General features: G+C 41.9%; 1 protein-coding gene across 4 annotated transcripts in view; it reads right to left on the minus strand.

The window, feature by feature from the left end:
- Positions 1–24,893, minus strand: part of PPP2R2B (protein phosphatase 2 regulatory subunit Bbeta) — a 462,603-nt gene that overhangs the window by 417,414 nt on the left and 20,296 nt on the right. For 2 of the 4 annotated variants that reach the window (XM_057540770.1, XM_057540771.1), the window contains exon 1: positions 20,531–20,609. The exons of the other annotated variants lie outside the window; for them this stretch is intronic. In XM_057540770.1, the coding sequence (XP_057396753.1) occupies positions 20,531–20,604 (74 nt within the window). In that variant the 5' untranslated portion in view covers positions 20,605–20,609. Of the gene's footprint in view, positions 1–20,530; positions 20,610–24,893 lie in introns of those variants that run through there. 4 annotated transcript variants of the gene reach the window in all.

The following is a 24,893-nucleotide window of genomic DNA, read 5'->3' on the forward strand; positions in this document are numbered from 1 at the left end:
CACTTCCTTGTCCAAAATAATTTACCCAAATCCATTCTTTGCTCTCCATTACCTCTGCTTCCTCCTAATCCAAGCCTCCTTCCTCTCTTTCCCATCAGTTCTGATAGCCTCCCTGTATTCTCCACACAGCAGCCAACATGATATTTAGAAAAACATGGGATATTATGTCCCTGTCCTGTTTTAAACCACCCAAGGTTTCCTATTATACTTAAAATAAAACCAAGCTCCTCATCATAGCCTTTGAGGCCATATGTGATCTGGCCCCTGCCTTTTTTTTATGACTGTGGGCCCCCAACTCTCTCCCTTGCTAACTAAGCTCTGGCCATATTGCCCTGCTCCCTTTTATGTTAACATAGCAAACTTGTTGCTGCCTGAGGTCCCTTTTACTTACTATTCCCTCTGTCTGGAGGATCCTCTTCCCTGGTTTTTGTATGGCTGATGATCTCACAGCCTTTGAGTCTGGAGCTTCCCTGACCATCCCATTTATGGCCACTTAATTTTTCATTATCATATTGTCCTGTATTATTTTCTTCATTGTTCTTATAGCCAACTGAATTTATCTTACTTACTGACATTTTTTTTTTGACTGTCTTATTCCCTACCATCTCCCCAGCATCTAAAACAATATGTGGCACACAATAGATGCTCATTACTCATTTGTGGAATACATAAGTGAACAAATGAAATGAAGGGAGAAATTCTCAATCTCTCATACCTTTGCTGCTCTAAATGTCATTTATTTGGGATGAGTCCTTATTTATTCTTTCTTTACTTAAAAAAGAAATAGAGTAAGTTTAAAATCCATAATTTTTCCCCTTGCCTATACTCTCTCCTTACAGAACTATTACCAGCTTTTTTTAATTAAAATGATTTAACATATTAGTCTCTTATTGGTGCCAGACAATATGCTCGATTCTCTCATTTATTACACCAACGCTCTGCTTTAGATACTATTATATAATCCATACTTTATAAATCTGAAGTTTGGGATATTTCAATTAGTTTTTCAAGGCCACAAAGCCAACCAAGATTCCATTTTAATTTCTCAAGTGAACCTCAGGAACCAAGGAACCAGGTAGGATAAGGAGGAATTTGGGATAACTGTTACTCCCCCACACACACACCAAACAATCCTTCCGGTTATCAGTGATGGTAGAACGGGGTGGGGGGGGAGGGGAGGGGAGGAGGGAGGGAGGGAGAGAGAGAAAGAAATTCATATCTTGATGACCAGAGAAAACCTTGATAGCAAACTCTGAACTCACCTAATTTAGCATCATCCCCAGAAGGAAGGACAAACCAAAGTCAGATCACTGACTGTGAATATCTTCCTCTCCTATTAGAACAACTCTCTAATTAGTGGATTCTCAAGGCTTTGAGTTCAAGAAAATCAGAAAGGCTGACTTTACTCGGTCAACTAATCTCGGGGCTTAGCTTGACCAATTCATCCTGTTATCCAAAAAACAAAATTACATGTGAAGTAGAAACTCATTTACATACCGCCAAGAAGTGGTGTACAGTTTGAAGTAGAAGAGACTAGGAGGAGAGAAAAATAGTTAAGGAAAATCTTAGGAAGATAGAAGACCACACGGACCCAGAGCCTGTCTTTATGCAACCTCAAACATCTTGGTGAAAACTGATGGAAAAGGAGTTTACATGTCAAGAAAATTGGCTAAAATTTTAATTTTCTATCTGGTTATTTGGCATCATGAAGACAGAATCGTGCTGAAGCACTTTGTAAAGTGTCTTCAAAAACTGTTGCTTCTGTTCTACAAACTTTCTTAGAATTTTATTTTTCTATATTAATATCTTGGGGTATAAAATATGGTTTTTTTAGTACATGGATACTCAACCTTGATGTAAAATCCATTAAATACAGTCACACAATCATATCATTAGGAAGGCTGTTTTTTGAATCAGTACTGATTTAGTGATGGCTTACTTTGTGTCTAGATCAGCCAATGGTGGGTGCAAAATATTAAAGAGATCATTAACAAATATTATTAGGCAATTTAAATGTGTCAGGAGCTTTACTAAACACTTTCTGTGAATTAGCTCATTTAATTTCATATCAACCCTTTGAGGAAGGTATTATTATAAGTCCAGCTTTATAGATGAGCAAACTATATGTCAGAGAGGTTAGTATGCAGTGGCATCAGGTGAACCCAGGCAGTCTAACTTGAGTCGAAACATGCCAAAATACAACTCTCCAAGAAGCCTACAGTATTTTGGGGAAAAAATATACATGTATGCATGAAACAGTTAAATCACAACAAAAGGAGCCGTGGGACCAATGGTCTATGAATGAGGCTAAATAGGCTCACTTATGTGACACCATGGTGTTAATAGCAGATGAGAGGAAGGTTGGGCTTAACATATACACACTACTGTATATAAAATACATAACCAACAAGGATCTATTGTATAGCACAGGGAACTACACTCAATATTTTGTAATAACCTATAAGGGAAAAGAATCTGAAAAAGAAAAAATATATATACATACATATATATATGAACTAAATCACTGTGCTGTACACCCAAAACTAACATGACATTGTGAGTCAAACTATACTTCAAGAAAAAGAAAAAAAAAAAAAAAAGCAGCCAAGACTCAAGACAGAATGACCCTGACATCACAATCTAAGGGAAACTGAGCTCCAAGTGATTAACTTGTGGACAAAAAAGTAAGTAGGATGGGAACATACCCTTGACTCTGGGAGATTATATATATGGACTCAGATTCTCTGCCAACAAACACTCTGAAATATCCTCGTGCAGTAGTTGTCTCTGCCTCGTTTCTAAAAGAAAGTTCTCCTCAACACAATCTAGTGTGTCTTACAAACAAGCAGCTGGCAAATCGAGGGTGTGATATTACGTGCTGTAAAGAGGTATTGAGACTGGCAAATTCTTATGCTCCTGTGCCACTTAGGGTTTCATTCCTAGTTCCTCAGGATGGGTTTTCGGTGCGGATAAGAGTTTTATATTGGGTGGTGTGTGTGTGCATGTGTGTGTAGGGTGAGAGAGGAACAGTTGTATGCCATGGGGAGGTGTACACGTGTGCCATCTGGAGAACAGCACTGCAAACCACCAGTCCCCTAGGAGCAGTATGAGGCGAGATGAGTCAGGCCAGGAATAGCATTTCCTGACTGCCCACTCACTGGCACATTGCCAGAAGGTTTTATTTTCTTCTTTAGGTTCTAATCTTCAGACTCATATGAAAAGATGATATTGTCGAAGCTGGTGATGAGACGCTTTTTATAATAATTAGTATGATTAATTACACGACTCTAATCTCCTGAGGGCAGGGACCAGGTCTGTTTTATTCGCCATTGTACACCAATATCCTGGCATGAAGTCAGGACCTAATGAGTATTTGTTGAAAGAATAAATGAATAATAAATGAATGTAATATTTTGTATTTATTGGGTCAGATCCTCTCAGTGAATCATTGCTCTCCTGGGTCACCGAGAAGCTGGCAACTCTGATTGCATTAAATACATGGGATGTTTTTAGAAGCAAGGCCTTCTGACCCATCAGCAACCCACTCCGTGGTATTTTTTTTTGGAGGGGGGGTATGTAGATATCAAGTCAATCAACAAGCTGTTACTGAGCTCTCCTGTTGGAACACTGTTAGGGGAACTGGGGATGGTACACTGAACAATGCAAACAAGTCTTTGTTCTCTTAGAGGTTCCCTTCTTGTAGGTTAAGCATCATAATAAATACAGGGATAATATGACTGGTGGTAATAAATGCCATGAAAAAGCAAGGAAAGGAGAAAAAGAACGATGGATGAACACTTGATATAGTGTAGTCCCAACCATCTCCCCTGAGGAAAGCATCATCCAGGGCCTAGAATCAACTTAACGGGGATTTCATGAGTCCCACCTCTATTAAGTTACACTGGAAACTATTCAAAGGTTTCAGTGGTGCCCAAGTCTTTCAGATGTCGGGAAATTATTTTCCACTTGATTGTTCAGAAATCTATTCAATGAGTGACTGGTGGGGTGAACAGAATGGCAAAAGTGATCAAGAAAGTGCACTTCTAGAGGAAATGATGGAGGGATTACCATAGCCAACATGCTTTGAGCACTTGCCCTGTGTTGGTAAGCACTGTATGTCCATTACCTTAATTTATTACCAAAAGATTCCCACACAACAGGCATTATTCTTATCCCCCTTTGATGGCAAACAAGGCACAGAAATATTAAGTAAGCTGCCAGCAGTCACTCAGCTAGTGGATGGAAAAGTCCAGTTGGAACCAGGCGGTCTAACTCCAAGGCTGTATCATTAACTCATATCCCCTGTAGAGTTAAGCACACTGTCTCTAGAATCCAAAATTTTTAAACTACTAGTATACACTGTTTCTTTGAAAAGTATAGTGAATTATAAGACTTAAATATTTGAGAGGATTATTTTTAAACAAAGCTACCAAGTCTACCACAAAAGGATACAATATTCCACCAAGACCCACAATTTATTTCAGCCTCTAGGTCTTTGCACTTGTAGGTCCCTCTGCCTGGAATGTTCTTCCCTGGGCCCTTTGCATGGCTGGCTCTTTCTTCTCAGTCAAGCTTCAGCTCAAACATATTTCTCTCTGTCCACTCTATTCCTACCAGGCCACCATTCCTGAGTCAATCACTATGCCACTGATCCTATTTTTGTTTTCTTCCCAGCCCTGATCACTATTTGAATGTTCCTGCTTACTGATGTCTATGTGTGGTTACCTGTTTCCCTAACCAGAATGCAAGCACCACGAGGTCAGGGGCAGAAGCTGCTTGTTTCCTTCCTGAAATTTCTCTGGAGCCTGAACCCTGCCTGCTCCCTCACAGAGGCTTTAAAAACATGTGAATGAATTCATGCTCTCCCTGGGTTCTGCAGCCTCACCTCCCAGAGGGCTTTCCTTCTACAGAAGATCATGCTACCGGCAGTGTCTGCCCACCATTCTGTGCAGAATTAGAGCACCAGATGGAAAAGGAGAGATCTGCACCAGAGGCCTGAGAAATACTGGCCAATAAGCACCCAAATGAGCTGCGAATGTTCTGAGGGCTGCCAAGGAGACCAGATAGGAAGCTTATTTTGCCAGCACACCAATCTGGAGGATATTTCCATAGTTAGGTAATATGCAAGGTCATCATTTAAATGTTATCTGAATCTCCTTATTTTGGTCTTGTTTTGTTTTGGTTCCCATCTTATTTGGGATCTGATGCCTTTAATGGTTTATCACCTATCTCCCCCGCCAGAACTGAAGGCCATGAGAGCAAGGATCCATCTATCTTTATACCCCTAGATACTCAGTGTCTAGAACCATGATAAACCATGATAAACACATGATAAACATGTTGTAGGTGCACAAGAAATATTGAATAAATGGACCAATAAATGAGCCAACATTCAGTTGCATCTGTGGAGAAAGGCAGGTGGAAGACCATGATGGAGCTAATGTTTATTGAGTCCCTGCTAAGTCCCAGACACTGTTCCAGCTGCCTGGAACCTACCTTATTTCAGTTATTTACCCTGTTAAGTTAGAAGCTTTGGCAGCCCAGTCTTTTTCTTTATTTTTTTTAATTTTAATTTTTAAACATCTTTATTGGAGTATAATTGCTTTAAATGTTGTGTTAGTTTCTGCAGTATAACAAAGTGAATCAGCTATACGTATACATATATCCCCATATTCCCTCCCTCTTGTATCTCCCTCCCACCCTCCCTATCCCACCCCTCTAGGTCGTCACAAAGCACCGAGCTGATTTCCCTGTGCTATGCAGCTGCTTCCCACTAGCTGTCGGTTTTACATTTGGTAGGGTATATATGTCCATGCCACTCTCTCACTTCGTCCCAGCTTATCCTTCCCCCTCCCCCGAGTCCTCAAGTCCATTCTCCATGTCTGCGTCTTTATTCCTGTCCTGCGCCTAGGTTCATCAGAACCTTTTTTTTTTTTAGATTCCATATATATGTGTTAGCATACAGTATTTGTTTTTCTCTTTCTGACTTACTTCACTCTGTATGACAGACCCTAGGTCCATCTACCTCACTACAAATAACTCAGTTTCCTTTCTTTTTATGGATGAGTAATATTCCATTGTATATATGTGCCACATCTTCTTTATCCATTCATCTGTCGATGGACACTTAGGTTGCTTCCATGTCCTGGCTATTGTAAATAGAGCTGCAGTGAACATTGTGGTACATGACTCTTTTCGAATTATGGTTTTCTCAGGGTATATGCCCAGTAGTGGGATTGCTGAGTCATATGGTAGTTCTATTTTTAGTTTTTTAAGGAACCTCCATACTGTTTTCCATAGTGGCTGTATCAACTTACACTCCCAACAGGCAAGAGGGTTCCCTTTTCTCCACACCCTCTCCAGCATTTATTGTTTGTAGATTTTTTCATTATGGCCATTCTGACCGGTGTGAGGTGATACCTCATTGTAGTTTTGATTTGCATTTCTCTAATGATTAGTGATGTTGAGCATCTTTTCATGTGTTTGTTGGCAATCTGTATATCTTCTATGGAGAAATGTCTATTTAGGGCTTCTGCCCATTTTTGGATTGGGTTTTTTTTTTGATATTGAGCTACATGAGCTGCTTGTATATTTTGGAGATTAATCCTCTGTCAGTTGCTTCATTTGCAAATATTTTCTCCCATTCTGAGGGTTGTCTTTTCATCTTGTTTATGGTTTCCTTTGCTGTGCAAAAGCTTTTAAGTTTCATTAGGTCCCATTTGTTTATTTTTGTTTTTATTTCCATTTCTCTAGGAGGTGGATCATAAAGGATCTTGCTGTGATTTATGTCAAAGAGTGTTCTGCCTATATTTTCCTCTAAGAGTTTTATAGTGTCTGGCCTTACATTTAGGTCTTTAATCCATTTTGAGTTTATTTTTGTATACGGTGTTAGGGAGTGTTTAATTTCATTCTTTTACATGTAGCTGTCCAGTTTTCCCAGCACCACTTATTGAAGAGGCTGTCTGTTCTCCATTGTATATTCTTGCCTCCTCTACCAAAGATAAGGTGACCATATGTGCGTGGGTTTATCTCTGAGCTTTCTATGCTGTTCCATTGATCTATATTTCTATTAAGGAGCTAAAGTATATAGAGTGGAAGATGCCTTTCTTCTTTCACATTGTAAAACTGGGTCTTGCTGGGGAAGTGGTTCTATAAAATGAAGGTTGGGTATCCCTGGGAGCCTCAAACTTTAATCAATTCACTGAGATCTGTGCTGTATCAAAAAAATAATTTTGTACGATGCCCAGAGCATGTCTGAGGATCAATAGAAAATTGTAACTAAAGCCTTGGCCACTGCTTCACATAGAGGATCGTTTCCATTTATCATCTCAGTTTGACTTTATCTGAATGGGAGCCAAAAATACAATTTCCAAACAGAAGACTGGAAATGAGTACAAATGAAGTGAATTTGGGGGAGGCAGTTCCCAGCATGTACAGCCAACTTCACTTGGGTCAGTGAGACAGGGAAGAGGAAAATGCAAGTTGACACAGTGGCATGTCTGAGATGGGAGTAGGAGACACTGGAAGAGAATTGGTTCAGGCAATATCTGACTGCTCCATAGTCCCAGCCCTGAGCTCTACACAGTCAAGTTCAGCCCATCACTTAGTGGCATTGAAGAGGCACAGTATGGAGAAACACATGTTACATACCCTGGTCCTGAGCAACCTTATTAGGTACCCAATGGGGGGAAGATAGCACTTACGAGAGTATTCTTGAAAGCTTAATACCAGATAATAGTCTTTTCAGCTGATTCTGTGTGTAAATAGGGCCAATTTCAAAGAAAAATTAGCTTCCTTTTAAAAACTATAAAGTAATAGCCCCATTCATTATACATACCTCGCTCAGCCACTGAAAAGTACCTCAGATCTGGCTCTCTCCTGAGGGCTTATCAAGACACAAGTCTGCTGTGTGAAAGGAAGGAAACTCTTTCCAGGGTATCCTGGAGGGCTTTTTCCGTGGACTTCCATATCGAGTCTCTACTCAGATCAGCCTGTCATTCTAACATATCCACAGGATTGTTAGGAACTGTCAAACCACTCTCAAAGGGGGTACTGAGGCCAAAACACTGCAGTGAAGCCACAGGCTGGGTGTCAGTCCCAGCTCGGACACTAACTAGCTGTGTGCTTTTGGATGGTTCACTTCATCTCTCTGCCTGGTAGAGGGCAGGGCTCTGAACGCGGCTGCCCTGTCTCTTCCAGCTCTAGCGATCCATCTGGTTTGACACAAATTGCCAGGACCAAGGTGGTGCCCTGCCCCACTCACAGGCTGCAGCAGCCATTCGGAAAACGGCTCTGTGCTCAGGCAGTGGAGGAAATGAATGTTGACCCTTTGCTTCCGAGTTCCCCTCTAAGACCCATCGTTGGCAGGTCTGCAGTCATGCAATCTCCAACTGAGATTTAGAATCAGGGTGTTTACAAGCAGGGCACCTAACCCCCTTCTCTTGAGCAGCATCCCTCCCTGAGGCTAAATCTAGAGTTCCCGCATCTTGGGCTAGATATGGAGGGAGGAAGGAAACCATGTGACATTCAGTGGTGTTGCCTATGTCGTCTATACTCTGTTATCCTAGGACAGTGTTTCTTGAAATACTGCACTTGAGGTTTCTTGTTCAACAGGTGTTGGAGTGCGGCTTAAAAATGGGGGTTCTTGGGCTCCACTCTGGCTCTACTGATTCAGAATTTCAGCAGAGAGTGTGTGAGCCCCCAGATCTGCATTTTAAACTAAGCACTCTAGTTAATCTTATGTATGCTAGCATTTGGGAACCACTGTGTTAGCGGAAGGGAGGCCAAAATCTCGCGGGTCACTCCACTTGCCTGTTCTTGTTGCCAACCGCGATGATTCGTCATTTGTTTCCCACCACCATTTATCGTCACCTATGTGCCAGGTCCAGTGGGGAGCAAAGGCTCAAAGTACCTGCTCTCATAGAGCTTATGGTCTAGTGAGAGGAAACGACGATAAACAAACGCAAACATCTAACACGTGAAGCAGTGAGCAAATCTACGAAGTAAAACCAAGGTTGAGTGCAGGGAGGCGTGTCCTTTCAGAGATGGTAGGCAGGAAGGCCTATCTGAAGGATGACATTTGTGCAAAGCCTTAAAAGAAGTGAGGAAGAGAACAGTGGGGTTGGGCGAAGAACATCACAGTAAGAGGGAACGGCAATCTTAAGCCTGTACACAGCATTTAAACCATCCTTGTGCACATGGAGAATTGTCTTGATGGTTCTGAGAAGTAGATTTCAGCTCAACTTAAAGATGGAGGCATGGTCAGCACTCTCCTGAAGTTAAATGGGCAGCTTGGGCAGGAAGCAAGCTTTTCATAGCTATGTTATCAGGAACATAGCTGTGAGGCGGTTCGTGGACCCTGTGAATATCCCTGAATCAGAGGTCTTCTCCCAAACGGAAATTCTATGATTCTTTCCAATGGGATGAAAACAGGTGGTCTGTAACTAAATTGTGTTGCCTTTAGGCAGGGCTGGAACACACAGTGATACACTCCGTGATAGCCAATATCATGCCTTTTTGGTTAATGGTACCTACTTGGCTCCTGCAGGATGTTACATTTGGGGTTCCCACCACAAGCTTAGACATTCTATCATCTGGGTTAGAGGACCATGAAAGAATGAATTTAAATTAAGTTAGGACGTGGCTTCCTAACCTTTGCTCCTAAGACTGACTTTTGGCCAACAGTCCCCTGAGAGGGCCACCTTGCTGTTTACATATAAATATACGCAGCTGAGCATATGTACTGTTCCCTCCAGAGGCTTGGATATAGCAGCTATTTTCTTGAATAACATGATATGAAAACATTCTTAGTGGTTTTGTCCTAAGACAGCCTTTCTCTTCCTTCTAAATATCGTGCTTTGCAAGTGCTGTGTCTGGAAGAGGAAACGCACTCTATTTTTCAATGCCTGGAATGTTTACTGCCTCTTCAAAACACAGCCTGGTGTGTTCGTGACATTGCTCATTTAGAATAACAATTTCTTTGTCTGGATGTCAAGCCAATGGCCAGGTTTCTGTGTTCATAAGACTGTTTTAATAAGACACACATGCAACTTGAGGAATTTGGGGCGTACACAGAACCACCTACAAGTCTACCGCACTGCAACAATAAGGGCTGCTTCAAGCAAAGCAGCCATGTATCTCTGTTTTGAGTGGCCAACTCCTTAAAATATGTCCACCCCCTCTTAGCCTCTCTAATCTATTCTCACAGCAGTCAGAACAGTCTTCCCATGCGACAAATATGGCCAGGCTTCTTTCCCCAAGTTCATACCGTTCCATGATTTCCAGTTGGTCTTTGGCTCAAGACCAAACTCCGTCATTCACACCACAGAACATGCAGGGTCACAGCACTCATAGCCTCAGTCTCCTCCAAACTCCTTCTTGGTCTCTGTGCTCCAGCCACACTGGCCTTCCTTCAGGACCTCACAGTCACCATGCCCCTCTGGTGACAAGACCTTGAAAACATGCTCTCCCCTTTGCAGGGAAGATCCTCTCTCTTATTCTGCCGAGTTAAATTTTACTCATCCTTCAGATCTCAGCTCAAGTGACACTTCTTCAGGGAAAGTGTCCTGGTCTTCCTGTGCATTACAAACCCCTGTTAGACCTTGCCCTAGTTCCAGGTCCTCTCCATTGCAGCATTTGCCACAGTTTATATTCATTTGATTAGTTTATTTGTCTTCCATCAGGGCATGAACCACATTTATTTTTACCCCCAGTGAACCCATTGCCTAGCCAATATTTGACATATAACAGATATATTCTTTAAGTGTTTGTATTTTATAAATAAATGAAAAAAATAAATTAATGATGTCGCTTGCAAGGAGGTTCACTGACTAATGAATTTGCTCCTAACATTTTCAGGTAAGTGACATTCCCACGTAGCAACAACAGGATTCAGATAGGGCTTTCAGGCACATCTTTGAATTTATTTGTCTCCCATTTGCTTTCCCAACTAACTGTGCTGTTGCAGACACTTGTGAAGACAAAGGCCCTGGCCATCTTGGCCCATCTTTTCTCCCAGCTCAATCTGCCAGCGAAGAAACAATGACTCAGAAAACCAACAGGCCAGACTCTAGCAACAGTGATGATTTCACCGCCAGTGATTTCTCTATTAGATTTATAAAATTGAGTCAAAATGAAGGAAATGCCTTGGGGCACAAGTACCAAAGACAAATAATGAATTCAGAAACACAAATCAGAACAACACTGACCGGTGTACATTACAGGCAAGCACCAGAAAAGGTGATAGAGGTTGAAAGAATCAAAGAATGAAAAAAGGAAGCTTTTTTCGATGGGAGCATGATGAAATGGAAGGAACCCAGGATTTGCAATCAGACCAGCCTGGTGTTACCACTGGTGAGACCTGGACAAACATTCTGTCACAGCAGGGACTGTCCATTAAGTGGCTACCAAGTACACGCTGCTCGATGTCTAATCCTTACAATAAACATGAAAAGGCAACATTATTTCCTTCCATTTCACAGTTGAGAAAACAGACACTCAGAGGATAAATAACTCGAAGTCATGTTCGGAACTCTGGTTTATCAGATTCCAAAGCCAAAGTCTTTTCCAACTAAATATCTCACCAGTCCTCCATCAGTATCTTCACCTGGCCAGGCTTCTTTCCTGGCAGAATTGTTGTGATAATTATCTCCATGTGATAATAATACATGCAGAGTGCCTGGAGCCCGGTCGGCTTTTATTTAAACATTATTTGCTGTCCTTCCTATTTCTTACCCACTGTCAAATTCCTTATGGATTTTTATTAGAAACTCCTGAAAATGGGGTTACCGTTCCCCGTGAGGTGATTTTATATGTGGAGACTCAAGAGGGGGACCTACTTCACAAAGCACCTCTCATTTAATTTCACACCAGCACCACCAGGTTTTATTATATTGCCGTTTGAGGCACAGCAGGATTAGCCATTTTCCCGAGAGACACCAATGTCAGAAGAGAACTAGAGCCTGGTCCAGACGAATGACCCAGGATTTTTTCCGTCACCACATCATATCAAAGCGCACAAGGCAGGAGTTGATTTCACGGGCTTCCACTAATATGAATCATATTAATAATAACAACAGCTAACTCTTAAATTGCACGGGTACCACACTACTCACTTTGTATGAATTATCACACTTACCAAAGCAACTCTTTGGTATGTGCATCATTTTTATCCTCCTTTTTATAAATGTCAAAACTAAAGCCCCCCCCAGATTGAATAACTTTCTCTATACTAGGTAGATGGTTTAGCCAATACTTGAATAAAACATCTTGAAGCAAACTCATAGCTACCATGAAACCGACAAATGCACAGTAGAGGTCCACTGAATGTTTAAGAGGATGACACTGACCTTGAATCTTCCCAGGACAGCCACTTATGTGCCAGACATCTTGACCAAAAGCAACCTCTTCTCAGTGGCAGGATTTTAGTCCGTCATTTCAAAGGAATCCACAACTGATCAATCTCTTTCTCCCAGGGCTCTTCCCTTGAGCTCTGAATATGTTCCTCAGTCATGGCTGCTGTTTATCACAGACTCAGCTTCCGGCCTCTGACTGCTCCTAAGATTCACCTGGGGAAACTTTAAAAACCAGGATTCGTTGGGCCAACTTCCAGAGAGTCTGGGGCGGAGACAGCCCCATGCCTTTGCCACAGCTGATTCTCATGCACGGCCAGGGCTAAAACCTACTGTTAGGGTTGTGTGCCTATGCCTTTCTCTCTCCTTTAGTTTCTTAAAATAGGGATGAATCTTTTCTATCTTTTCAGTTTCCATGTGCTGAGAACAGTGCCTGAATATTGTGGGCAGTGGTATGGGGGAGCTAAGAGCCTGGCTGCTGGAGGTCAGGCAGTCTGGGTGCAAACCCTGATCTACCACATATTAGCTGTGTGGTTTTAAGTTACTATATAATTCGATGCCTTGTTCCCTCATCTGTAAAGTAAGAATACGCACCAATACTTGTTATGTTTTTGTGAGATTTATGTGAGGTAGGAACTATAAAGTATTTAAGGTAGGGTCTGGCACATAACAAACCCACAAACAATGCTAGCTATGTAGATAGGCAAACAATTCAATCCACATGGAACCTTAATGCCTATATGTGACAGCTGTGGAAATGCAGAGTGGGATGCAAAAAATAATAACATTAAGTCCAGTTCACTGAATATTCACAGGCATCATGCTAGGTGTTTACCAACATTATTTTTTCACCTTCATGATAATACTTGGACATGTTATTATTAGAGAAGGAAATATACCAGTTAAGTAACTGAAGGTCACCCAGCTGGTAATTATCAGTTCTGAGATTGGAACTCAGGTTCATCTGGTTTCAGAACTCACTCTTTCCACGTTATCACTAAAACTTCATATAAATGTTGATTGATTCACATCCATTCATTCAATCAATAAGCATCTATGCCATGCTTACCATGTGCTAGAAACTCTTCTAAGTACTGGAGACATAGAAATGAACAAAACAGAGAATGCCTTTGCTTTCATGTAGCTTACATTCTATAGCATGACAAGACTGGTGACAAATAAGTAAATGGATATATAACATGTCAGGTCAAGGTAAGTGCTATGGAGTAAAAATAAAGCAGGGTAAAAGTAACTGGGGAATGTGTGTTTGTGTATATGTGTGTGTGAGAGAGAGAGATTTTTTTTTTCCATCTGGCTACATCATAACCTTTTTTTCTTTTTTATTGAAGTATAATTTATGTACAATATGTTACAGGTGCACAATATAGTGATTCACAATTTTTAAAGGTTATACTCCATTTATAGTTATTATAAAATATTGGCTATATTCCTGTATTGTACAGTATATCCTTTTAGATTATTTTATTTTTTATTATTTTTCTATTTATATTTTTTTGTAGCTTATTTTATACATAGCAGTTTGTATCTACCCCTATATTGCCCCTCTCCCCTTCTCTCTCCCCACTGGTAACCACTAGTTTGTTCTCTATATCTGTGAGTCTGTTTCTTTTTCGTTATGTTCATTAGTTTGTTGTATTTTTTTAGATTCCACATATACGTGATATCATACAGTATTTGTCTTTCTCTGTCTGACTTATTTCACTTAGCATAATACCCTCCAAGTCCATTCATGTTGTTGCAGATAGCAATATTTCACTCCTTTTTATGGCTGAGTAGTATTCAATTATGTATATAAGTACCACATCTTCTTTATCCACTTATCTGTTGATGGACACTTAGGTTGCTTCCATAGCTTGGCAATTGTAAATAGTGCTGCTATGAACACTGGGGTGAGACTTTTTAGATAGGAAGGCCAGGAAGGCCAGGAATGGCCTCTGATAAAGAAACATTTGAGTGATGGATGTGATAAGATGTGATTGGATTCTGGATAATTTTTAGGAGTTAAAAATTAAAGCTCAAGAGGATTTATTGTAGAATTAGAAGGATGTGAGAGACGAAGGAAATCAAAGACAACTCCAAGGTTTTTGGCTTGAGTAATTAGGAGAACGAAGTTCTCATTTACTGAGCTGGAGAAAAATGCTGAACCAACAGGTTTTTCTTGAGAGGAAATCAGTAGCTCTGTTTTGAAATCTCTGTTGCACGTCCAAGTGGAAATATTGGGTAGGCAGTTAGATGTACAAGTCTGCATTTTAGGGAGAGGTTGAAGCTAGAGATATAAACTGAATAGATGATACTTAAGACCATGAGATCACCTAGGAGCAAGCATAGATTAAGGAGAAGACTGAGCCCTGGGCTCCAATATTTATAGGTTGGGAAGATGATAAGGAACAAGCAGGGGAGTCTGAGAAGGACTAGCCAGTGGGGGAGAGGGAAACAGAGAGAAAGTATGGGCCTTGAGGCCAAGACAAGAAACCCTCTCAAGAAGGAAGCAGTGATCATCTGTGCCTACACTGCTTAGAGCTGTAGTAGCGGAGACCTGGCAAAGGATGATTGGATTCATCAATCAGGTGGTCACCAGTGACTCTCACAAGAGCCATTTTGGTGGAGGGATGGAAAGAGCAGACTGGAGGAAAAGACATGGTGACTGTGTATAGAGGACACTTTCAAGGCATTTTTCTGAAAAGGGGAGCGGGGAATGAGGCAGCAGCTGGAGGGGGATACAGGATCAGGACATGACTACCTAAAGTGAGATGATTTACAGTATGTTTGTGGACCTCCACAAAAGATCCTGTGGAGACGAAAGACTTGGTGATAGCAGAGGGAGAGGGGCCGAGGGCAGGAGTGAGGGGCTTGAGTAGGGGTCAGGGGTGGGATCCAGCTCACAGGGGGAGGGCTGGCTGGCTGGCTGGCCTTAGATGAAAGCAGGGACAGTTCATCTACTGTATGTAAAAATGGAAAGCAAATTTTAAATGTAAAGCAGTGTCAAACAATGTAAGATTCTGCCTTACTTAATCCTTACGATAACCCCTTCAGGTGATGTAATATAATTTTGTTACAGAGAATCATAATGTGCATTTGGGAAAGACTTTCAATGTAAGTGTGTATTTGTAACAATGAGAAAATGAGTAGTCAGGGAACAGTGCAGGTAGAAGTGCGTTTGGACGTGGGCCCAAAGTGGGTTGGTTCTAAATACGTGAAAGGGGCTGAGAAGAGAATGCCAAAAACATGAAATATAAGAATTCCATAAATACATAAAAAGGCACAAAATAGAGCAAAACCCTTTCTTAGCCATGTACCTTGGAACCGAACTACATGGATTCTAATCCTAGCCCTTGCACTTAATAGCTGTGTGACCTTGGACAAGTTACCTAACTTCTCTGTGTTCTGGTTTCCTCATGTTTAACACACGAGGACAGTAACAGTACCTACCTCATAGGATTGTTGTGAGGAATACGCAGACGCACCTGTACCTTTATCCATGTACACACACAGTGGAATTGTGCCTAGCAAATGGAAAACACTACAAGGTTTACTTCTAAAAGTAAAGAGCTAGAAAAATGTGTATTTTTTTCCTCTGTGTGTGTGTGTAGACTTCCAGCAGTTCTACTTTTGGGTGTCATTGGAAGATATTTTGCTTAAAAAAGTTTCCTCCTCTTAAAGGAGCATTGTTGAAAGAAGACAGGTAAGTTTGTTCATTCACTCTGCCATTCAGTCCTTCATTTAAGAAGAATTTCTTGAGCGTCTACTCAGTCAAGCTCTGTACAAACCAGGTTTCAGAGACTTAAGATGAAGAGGGTAGGATCCCCGTGCCCAAGCTGCTCCTGGTCACCAGGAGACAGACATGGACATAGACTGTTTCAGTGTAAACCTGAAGGCTATTCTCACACTGATCCTCAGAAGGAAATGTGCGATGTAGGGGCAAGAGCACTGAGTTTTGATTTAGACTGTTTGGACTTGAGTCTTGGCTCTGCCACTTTCCTAACCGTGGCTCTGGGCAAGGTGGTGTGTGTCAGTTTCCTCATCTATAACATGGAGATAATGGTGTCGGACGCAAGAGATTGTGTGAGGGGCCAGTGCCTTCAGCACATAGCCAGTGATCCACAGGCTTTGTGGTACTACTGCTTCTCTCTCATTTCTTCTTCTCACTGTTACTGTGGTTTACGCGACTCATAATGACACCTCCATCTTTGGAGTTGTTGAGGAAGTCTTTCTAGAAAGACTTGACTGAAACTGAGTTTGAAAGGCTGAACAGGGTTTGCAGCATGGAACCATGACCAGACAACTCAGGGACATGATATGGCATGTGGCAAAGCACATTACCCTTTAGGAAAAGAAAGTGCCTCTACTAATTTGTAAGATAACCCCAATAAAGGCCCTCCCATGTCAGGTGCCAAATTAGGTCCATCGGAGAATATTAGGCAAGGTTCCTCATACCTCACTGGTCTCTCATTCCTATGGGTCTCCCCATCCCCTCCTGTCCTGTCTTTTTGACTGTGATTGAGATTTTGTTCCTCTAGTCCTGAAGCCATTTTGCTGGATGAATCCTTTCCTGTCAGGGGGATGGAGTTATGTATGCACTTAATGAGGTCCATAGAGAAGGAATACAGTCGTTTTCTTCTCAAAACCCTATTTCTGCTGTTTGTGCATCAGCATTATTTAGTTGTCCTTTTTTTCTGGCTGTCTCTTCTTATTTCAGGTTAAAATAGAGCATGGTAATAAAAGCAGATCCCTCAAGTATGGTCACCAAAAGCTCCCCAACCCACAATATTTAAAACAACTAGCGTTCACATAAGAGTTAATGCTTTGCAGAATGTTTTCCATATGTTTTTAAGATTTGCTTATACAAAAACCTTGGTATTTGTCATCTTCTTATTCAATAAAAATTTATTGAGTGCCTATTATGTACTTGGTATTGTTCTAGTGATGGGGGTAAAACAGAGAACAAAATTACATACGAGTCTTGCTTTCATGAAGCTCTCAGTCCAGTAGGGAAACAGATACTAACAAAACAGTGTTATCAGTCTCTTCATAATGGCAAACTAGGATAGGTGCTCTGAAGGAAAGATACCCAGTTCTTTAAGAGCTAAGATCAGCTGAGGGTCGAGGATGGCTTCTCAGCTTCAGCTGAGAGTTGAAGGCTAGAATTAACAAAGAATGGGGCAGAGGGGAGAGAGATGCATCCTCAAAATCTGTAGTCAGAGGGAGAGTATTGAGGAACCCAAGGAGGCCTGTGGCTTGAGACCCGGCAAGAAGGAGTGTTTGGGGTCACTCAGGAAAGTCAGGCAGGGGTCAGAATATGCAGGGCCTGGTAGGCCATGGGAAGCCACTGACAGTTTAAATGCAAGTGTGTCTGTGTTTGAGGGGCTGGGGTGGTATCGTATTTCAAACAAGTATTTTGGCTGCCATACGGTGGACCAACTCTCTATGTGATAGATGAAGAAACAGGCTTGGGGGCTGAGAATGAGAGAGGGAGGAGAAAAGGAATTAATATTTGTTGACTACATATTGTTGAGTTACCCTATGTACAATGTGTTGCTGTATATAATGCACTTAGGTAATGCCTTAGATGTCGTAAATACAAGTGCAGTCTGGCTATCATCATCATCATCATCACCATCACCCTGTGTATGGCATTCTGAATATATTTCTTTGCATGTTTTACAAATGAGGACACTTAGGCTCAGAGAGGTAAAGGAACTACCCAACATCACCCAGTTAGCATATGGTAGAGATAGGATTCGAAGCCCAGGATCTTCCTGCGTTGAGAAAACAAAGTCAAGGCAAAGCTGAGAGGACAATGCTAGTCTTCTCAGTAGGACGGTTCCATCCCCGAAGCAGCCCAGGAATTGCTAAAGCTCTTAGAATTGTTCTATAATTACTCTTAAGGGGAGGATTTGGGTCATTTGGATTTATTTGATTTTCACAGGGACAGGCACAAGTTATCCATTCTTGACTTTTTCAATTAAATAAAATAGGAAGTTCCCAGCCATAACTTTTCCAGAACAGACTACAGAGTGACATGATTGCTAACAATATGAAAACACAAACTCAGATTCATTCTGACATCTTTTTCTCCTCAAACTCTAAATAAGTGTAACAAGTTTCTAGTGACACTGTGATGTGCTTGAGGAAACCACTTTGTTGCTTAAGACAGTCTAGTAAATAACAGAGACTTGAATATCTAAGAAAGCGCATGGTGTGTGGGACTCAAACATGATGTCATCTTTCATGCAGCAAGCTTTATGAAGAACTTTAATTATCGCATTTAATTCTTAACGTCCTGGGAGTAGGTCTTTTTATTTCTATTTTAGAGATGAAATTGGGCATAGAGCAATTAAGGGACTTGGCCCTGACCGCCTGGTATTTAACTCCTGCCTCTTCTACTGTGCCCCTGCGCCTCATCCCTGATTTTAATGTTTGCCAGATGCTATTTTCCTTGACCATTGTCTGCAATAGGTTTACAACAAATTCAGAGACAAGTCTCCGCACTCCCCCCACCCTAAATCTGATGATAGTTGGTGATTCAGAGATTGTTTGCTTTGACATGAATAAAATGGGGTTTCCATTTTGATGGAATAAATCAGTTAAATTTGATTAAAAACACAGTTCAAGAAAGTTCTTGTGTTGGTGGTGTTTTGTCTGTATTAGGTAGGGTCTTTACTTTGATTCATATACAAAACAGCAACTGAATGGACCAAGTGTTTGGGTTCTCAAAGTTTTAGCTGGGAGGAGAGGACAGGGGACCAATCAGAAACGACTGAGGCAGCTTCCTATATGAGTTAAAGTCTTTGTATTTGGAAAGTTCCTCTGGAGATTTCTATCCACGTTACTCCTTATTTCTCCCCAACACATGTAGGGACTGGCTAAGTTTCTCTCTATGAGGGAAGAAAGATTTCTCAATGGGCCACCTCCTTTAGCCACGAATAAAATTTTAAAGAAAATATCCAATTTTTAAAAACTCTATGAAATATCAATGTCTATGGAAAATACCATCCTCAGTTTCAATTCAAGGGTGATTACAAACTTCTACTCCCTTTTCTTGGGGGGTACTGATTAAAAAGCACCTTGTGGTATAATACATGCTTCTCTCATTTTATATACACAGCCCCCAGTCCCAGGCTCCTCCTGTGAGGATGAGAAACGAGGGTGGGTTTTCAGAACAGGCTGTTCACCAGCTCAGTTCCGGAAGAGTGTGTCTGGACCTGAGGCGGAGTTGCCGTTCCTCACCATCCTTAGCCCTCTCCCATCAAGGACCGCTTGCAGGACAACCCCTAAGGCTGAAAAACAGCCAGCTAGTGGCTTTTCTTGAAATTGCTCTTTTCCGAGCATGCGTCAGGTCAAAAGAAACAGGCAAATCACACATAGAAGATGCACGGCCAGCTAGTTAGACTAGGAACATTGAAACCTGCTGTGCTTAGTTGATAAGGGAATTGCCAGAATGTTTACAAGGCACACACATGTGCACACAGAAACTCCCCCCTCATGTGTGCATATCATGCTAGGTTAGAGGGCAGCAGAGGAGGTGCCTTAAAGGACCAGGAACTGGGGAACTGTTCATACGAGACTCAGCTCACCCTCGCCTTAAGGTATCAACTTAGGACCCCACAAACCACATTTCCAGCAAGCACTGAAATTCAGCTGCGATCTTCCTGTCCTGCATGCCAAGTACAGACCGAGCAAATCAATCCGACAACCAACGCTCCACAGTCATACAGTAATAAGCTCACTCTATTTTGCTAATTGCTTTCTTGGGCATACACCAAGTTATTAAAAGGACAGTGACAAAACGGAGAGCTTGGATAAATGTATGTGGCAGCATCTACAGCAATTTTTTTTTCCCTTTAACATTAGTTCCAGTTACTTGTTTGCATGTGAAGGAGAACAAGGGAAATTGGCAAAATACTTCTAAATTATTTTCTACTCAGTTGTATCAGTTCTGAGATCACCTTTGCAATATTATCCTGCTCTTCAGAAAATACTTTCCTTGTAGAAGACAGACTGATTTTAGAAGCAGATCTAAGTCTGTGAGATACAAGCTTTTGCCGGGCACGACAGTCATCTAGTAGCTACAGAAGGCAGTATCAGCAGAGCCTGTGGGAAGTCAGACACCAGCCCACTTTTTCCCACCCACCCAGATGCTCTCCCTCTCTGGTCTGTACCTTCTGTGTGGCAGCTGGAAGAGAGGATGGTATTCGGAGGTCTGAAGATGTAAGGCAGGTAACGAGAGAAGCATTTCATCTTCCAAAAAAAAGGAAAAAGAAAAAAAATCTAAATAAAAAACCAGTCTCCTGAATCCATAAGGATTCTCTCGGCCTTTAAAGCTGGCTACATCACCCACATGTTTATGGAGGCTCTCTCCCAGTGCTGCAAAGCTGGGGAGCCCAAGGAATAACTGGAGATGGGTCCCATTTTGCCATCAGCGCCAGGAAGCACTGCCTTACATTTCTGCATGCAGCTCAAACTCAGAAGCCCCCAAGCAATCCGGGATATAGCCTCTTCATTGGCTGCAGCTCCTCCGAGCAGGATTTGCTGAGTAAGTCAGTCTTGCCTGTAAACACACGCTGAAATGCCCTGCCTGAAACCTCTCCCTTTTCCCGTGTGGTCAGTTTCTTTTAGCAATAGAAATCCAGCAGGATATGGGAGTCGTGAGGATAAGTGACCATCTCTTATTTAGCTGAAAGATCAGATGAAACAAAGACAGCATAGTGTTCCGCCCTGGAGAGAGATGGCTGTTAAAAGGAGCCACCCGTAATGCCATGGGTCTCAGGAATATTAAAGTACAGTGCAATGAAATGGGTCTCTGTCCTTGCTTAATCTAGATTGAGTTCTATTTTTTTTTAATATGAAACCCAAACAATAGGACCATTTATCACTTAGGTGAAGCCAAAAGCTGGGTTGAGTAGTCGGTGACAGAGGGCTAACACAGACAGATCCTGTGCTCCACTAGGGCTGTTTTTTCCTGCCAGCACTCACACCGAGGCAATAACTTGGTTCTGAGTTATTTGCTGTACAAATTTAAAGCCACGGCACAAGAATAGAGGCTAAACCCAAGTGAAATGGCCCTTCACCAAGCCGTGCACCCTGATGGCATATGACAATATGTAACGAGTAAGTTGATGCAAGGATTATACAACTTTACCAAAACTCTCACTGAGATTGCAAATGAGAGGGCAGGGGAGAGCGGAAGAGGGAGAGAGGGAGAGAGGGAGAGAGGGAGAGAGGGAGAGAGGCAGAGAGGGAGAGAGGGAGAGAGGGAGAGAGAGGGAGAGAGAGAGAGAGAGGGAGAGAGAGAGAGAGAGAGAGAATGAGAATATTAAAGGAAAGGACCAATTGCCAAATATAAACGATTTGGATTGGGGAATTGGTTTGGTTATGACCCAGGAAATAGTAATAACTTCGGAAACCTTACCACTGGAAGGTAAGCACAATGCACCAGTTGGGGGTTTATAAGTTCTGTCAAAGACACCAGTGAATATGATAAAGAGAAATAGATGAATGTTTTTGTGCTGCATTCAGAGGCACAAGGAAATGATTTAAATGGTCCTCAAAGGAAAACCAGTATTCCCCTGAGTGAAATTTTTTAAAATAAGATTTAATATAAAAGTGTGCCTTGAAATCTGAGAGAATAATTTTTGAGCCTTTATGGGCTCCCCTCTTTACAAAACTACTTAACTTAGCATTGGAGAAACGTGTTGGTCTGCCCACAAGAGCAAAGACTTAGAGCCATAAGTAATTATAGTGTCAGTGCAGGCCAGGATGTAAATCCACTCTTCCACCAACATGCTCTCTCCCTGATGTTTGGATCATTGCAACATGATGACAAACTACTGGTGGGGACAGGACATTTTAGCCCTTTGATAGTCATACAACCCTTCACTTCCTTAGACCCAGAGACCTGGCAAGGTTGGGCCTATCCCAAGTAAATTGCTGTTTAAACAATGCGTAAAAGGTCTGGATTGGTTGTGTGAATAATCTCAAAATCACAACAGAAGAGCAAATCCAGAGGCATCTTCCTGAGAGATACAGAACTTCTAATCCCTGATCAGTAATGAGTCAAAATGGAAGGAGTGTGGGCTTTGGGGTCAAGCTGACAGAGCGTGAATCCCAGTGCGTTCACTCATTGGTTGGGTAGATATAAACACAACTTTAACACCTGTGAGACTTAGTTTCTGCATCTATAAAATGGGAACAAGGTTTTCCTCTTGTATTCTTGAATGAAGGGAGATAAGCATACGACGCGCCTGGTACCTTGTAGACACTTGGTAAACTGTCACTGCCAGTGCTGTTCTTACTGTTGTTGTTAGCCTTCTCTGAGCTTCTATGGCCACATACCAACCTCAGAGTAGTGAAAGAGCGGGTGTGGTTAAGAGGGTGGTGCTGCCATTAGACAGCTAGTGTTGAAGCCTACCTTTGATATTGACTTACTGTGTGATCTTGGGCAACTGACTCAACATCTCTAAGCCTCATTACAGATCTAATAAGGATAATAATAGAATCTTACATGATATCATGAGGGCAAAATAGGATGGCTTATATGAAAGGTTAAACACAGTGCCATTAAAATGCCTGATTTAGTGCCAGGCCTATGGACCCTATCTACCCATCTGCAGAATGGGGCCTATGGACCCTATCTACCCATCTGCAGAATGGGCAAGGGATAGGAAGGACAAATTGGAAATCTCCTTGGACAGGTGATTCCCATGCAGGTGGTTTGTTCTGCACTATTTGAACTGTTCAACGTGCTTTCACACCTTTTTTTTTCTCTTTGATTCTGAACAATCCCATTTTACGGAAGAGAAAACTGGCTGAGAGGATATAATAATTTATCCAAAGACAAACAGCCCCCTGAGGAAATCTAGTGTTTTTACACCAGAATCACTTGATGAGCTTGTAAAGAATGCAGATTTCACAGCCCTCAAGCCTATTGATTCAGACTCTCTGGGGATAGACAAGGAATCTGAGTATTTAACAATCCACATGATTCTTTAAAGTTTGAGAGCCTCTGGAGTAAGGTATTTCATTTCATGCTTTGGCTTGAAGGGTCAGGGTAACAAAGTTTCTTAAACACCCTTCTTGTAAATCATTTGTCTCACCACTTTTGTCCAACAATTAGTTGCTACCTTAAGTTATATCAGGCATTAGACTGAGCGATGGGGATACAGGATATAAGATACCATCCCTGCTCTAATGCAGTGCATTATTACAAGGACTAATAAACTATTATAATACAGCATTAAAGGGGTGACAGCAGGAAGAGGTCCTGAAAAGATTCTTTGTGATTATAGAGTCCCAAAAGGTCAATGTTAAAGATCCATGCTTTTACTCAGGGTCATTCAGGATCACCCAGGGTCACTCAGCATCACCTAGGGCTACCTAAGGTCATTCCGGAATCACCCAGGGTCACCCAGAATCACTAAGGATCACCCAGTGCCACCCAGGGTCACCTAGAGTCACCTCAGATCACCTAGGGCCACCCAGGGTCACCCAAGGCCACCCAAGATCACCCGGTGTCAGGCAGTTTTGGTCAACTTGCCACATTCGCCTTTACATACTAAGTGTCTGGTCCACTGGTAAAGGACGGATTGGCCTCCATCTCTGAGGTTTTGTCCAAGTGTGTGGTCTGCAATCCAGTAAGAGCAATAATAATAATATGGTATTTGCCCAGTTAAAAAAAAAAGGATCCATGCTTTTGCATTAGGTATTAATTACAAAAAGTTCCTATTAAAAGGCATTTATCTTACTGAAGGCCTAGCAAATAAAGAGTTAACAGTCATTTACTCCTTAAGTGGAACTAGACTCTGATATGCCTAATGTCATCACAGATAAGAGCAGGGCTACCAGGAGAGGATGGAATCTTTCTCAGGAGAGGGGAGGCTCCAAGGCAATGGCAGAGGTGCCTGGAGGGAGGGCCCAAGGGCAGAAAGAGAAAGGGAAATGAGAAGCCTAGGAGGAGGGAAAGATAAAGGTGACCCATTTTACGTGCCATGCGAGAAGGGCCTGGAGTCCGGCCCAGAGACAAGAAACACCCCAGATGACTTCCACATGCCAGGTTCCGACATCAAATGGCAAAAAAAAAAAAAAAAAAAGTAATTAATTGGGAGATTGTTGAGTGCTGCACTATGGACCAGGCTGTTCCAAGCTTTCTTTAGACTGACCTCTTGGGAGATCAGAAGCAATCACTTTTGTCCTGCAAAGTCCCAGCCGGAGCACTTGCCTCGGGGCCAATGAACTTGGGGCCTCCCAGCAGCCCATTCCCATTGGTCCCATTTATGTTGCCTTCTCTCACTGAAGCCCAATTCTTATGGGAAAGTTACCCTGATCATTCTGTTTTAACATGTTTTTACAACCTTCTTTGGGGAAATATCATCATCACAGTCTTTCATTTTGCTAAGAGGTAAACTAAATTCCAGGGAGGAAAAACTAGATTATTTAAGATCAGTCAGGCTGAGACTGCCCAGGTTTTTACTCTCAGGTCAAAACAGAGCAAATTCCTATTCATTCTTCAAATCTTAAACAGAATGT

Source organism: Balaenoptera acutorostrata, chromosome 2 (assembly GCF_949987535.1).
Source record: "Balaenoptera acutorostrata chromosome 2, mBalAcu1.1, whole genome shotgun sequence".
Classification (NCBI taxonomy): domain Eukaryota; kingdom Metazoa; phylum Chordata; class Mammalia; order Artiodactyla; family Balaenopteridae; genus Balaenoptera; species Balaenoptera acutorostrata.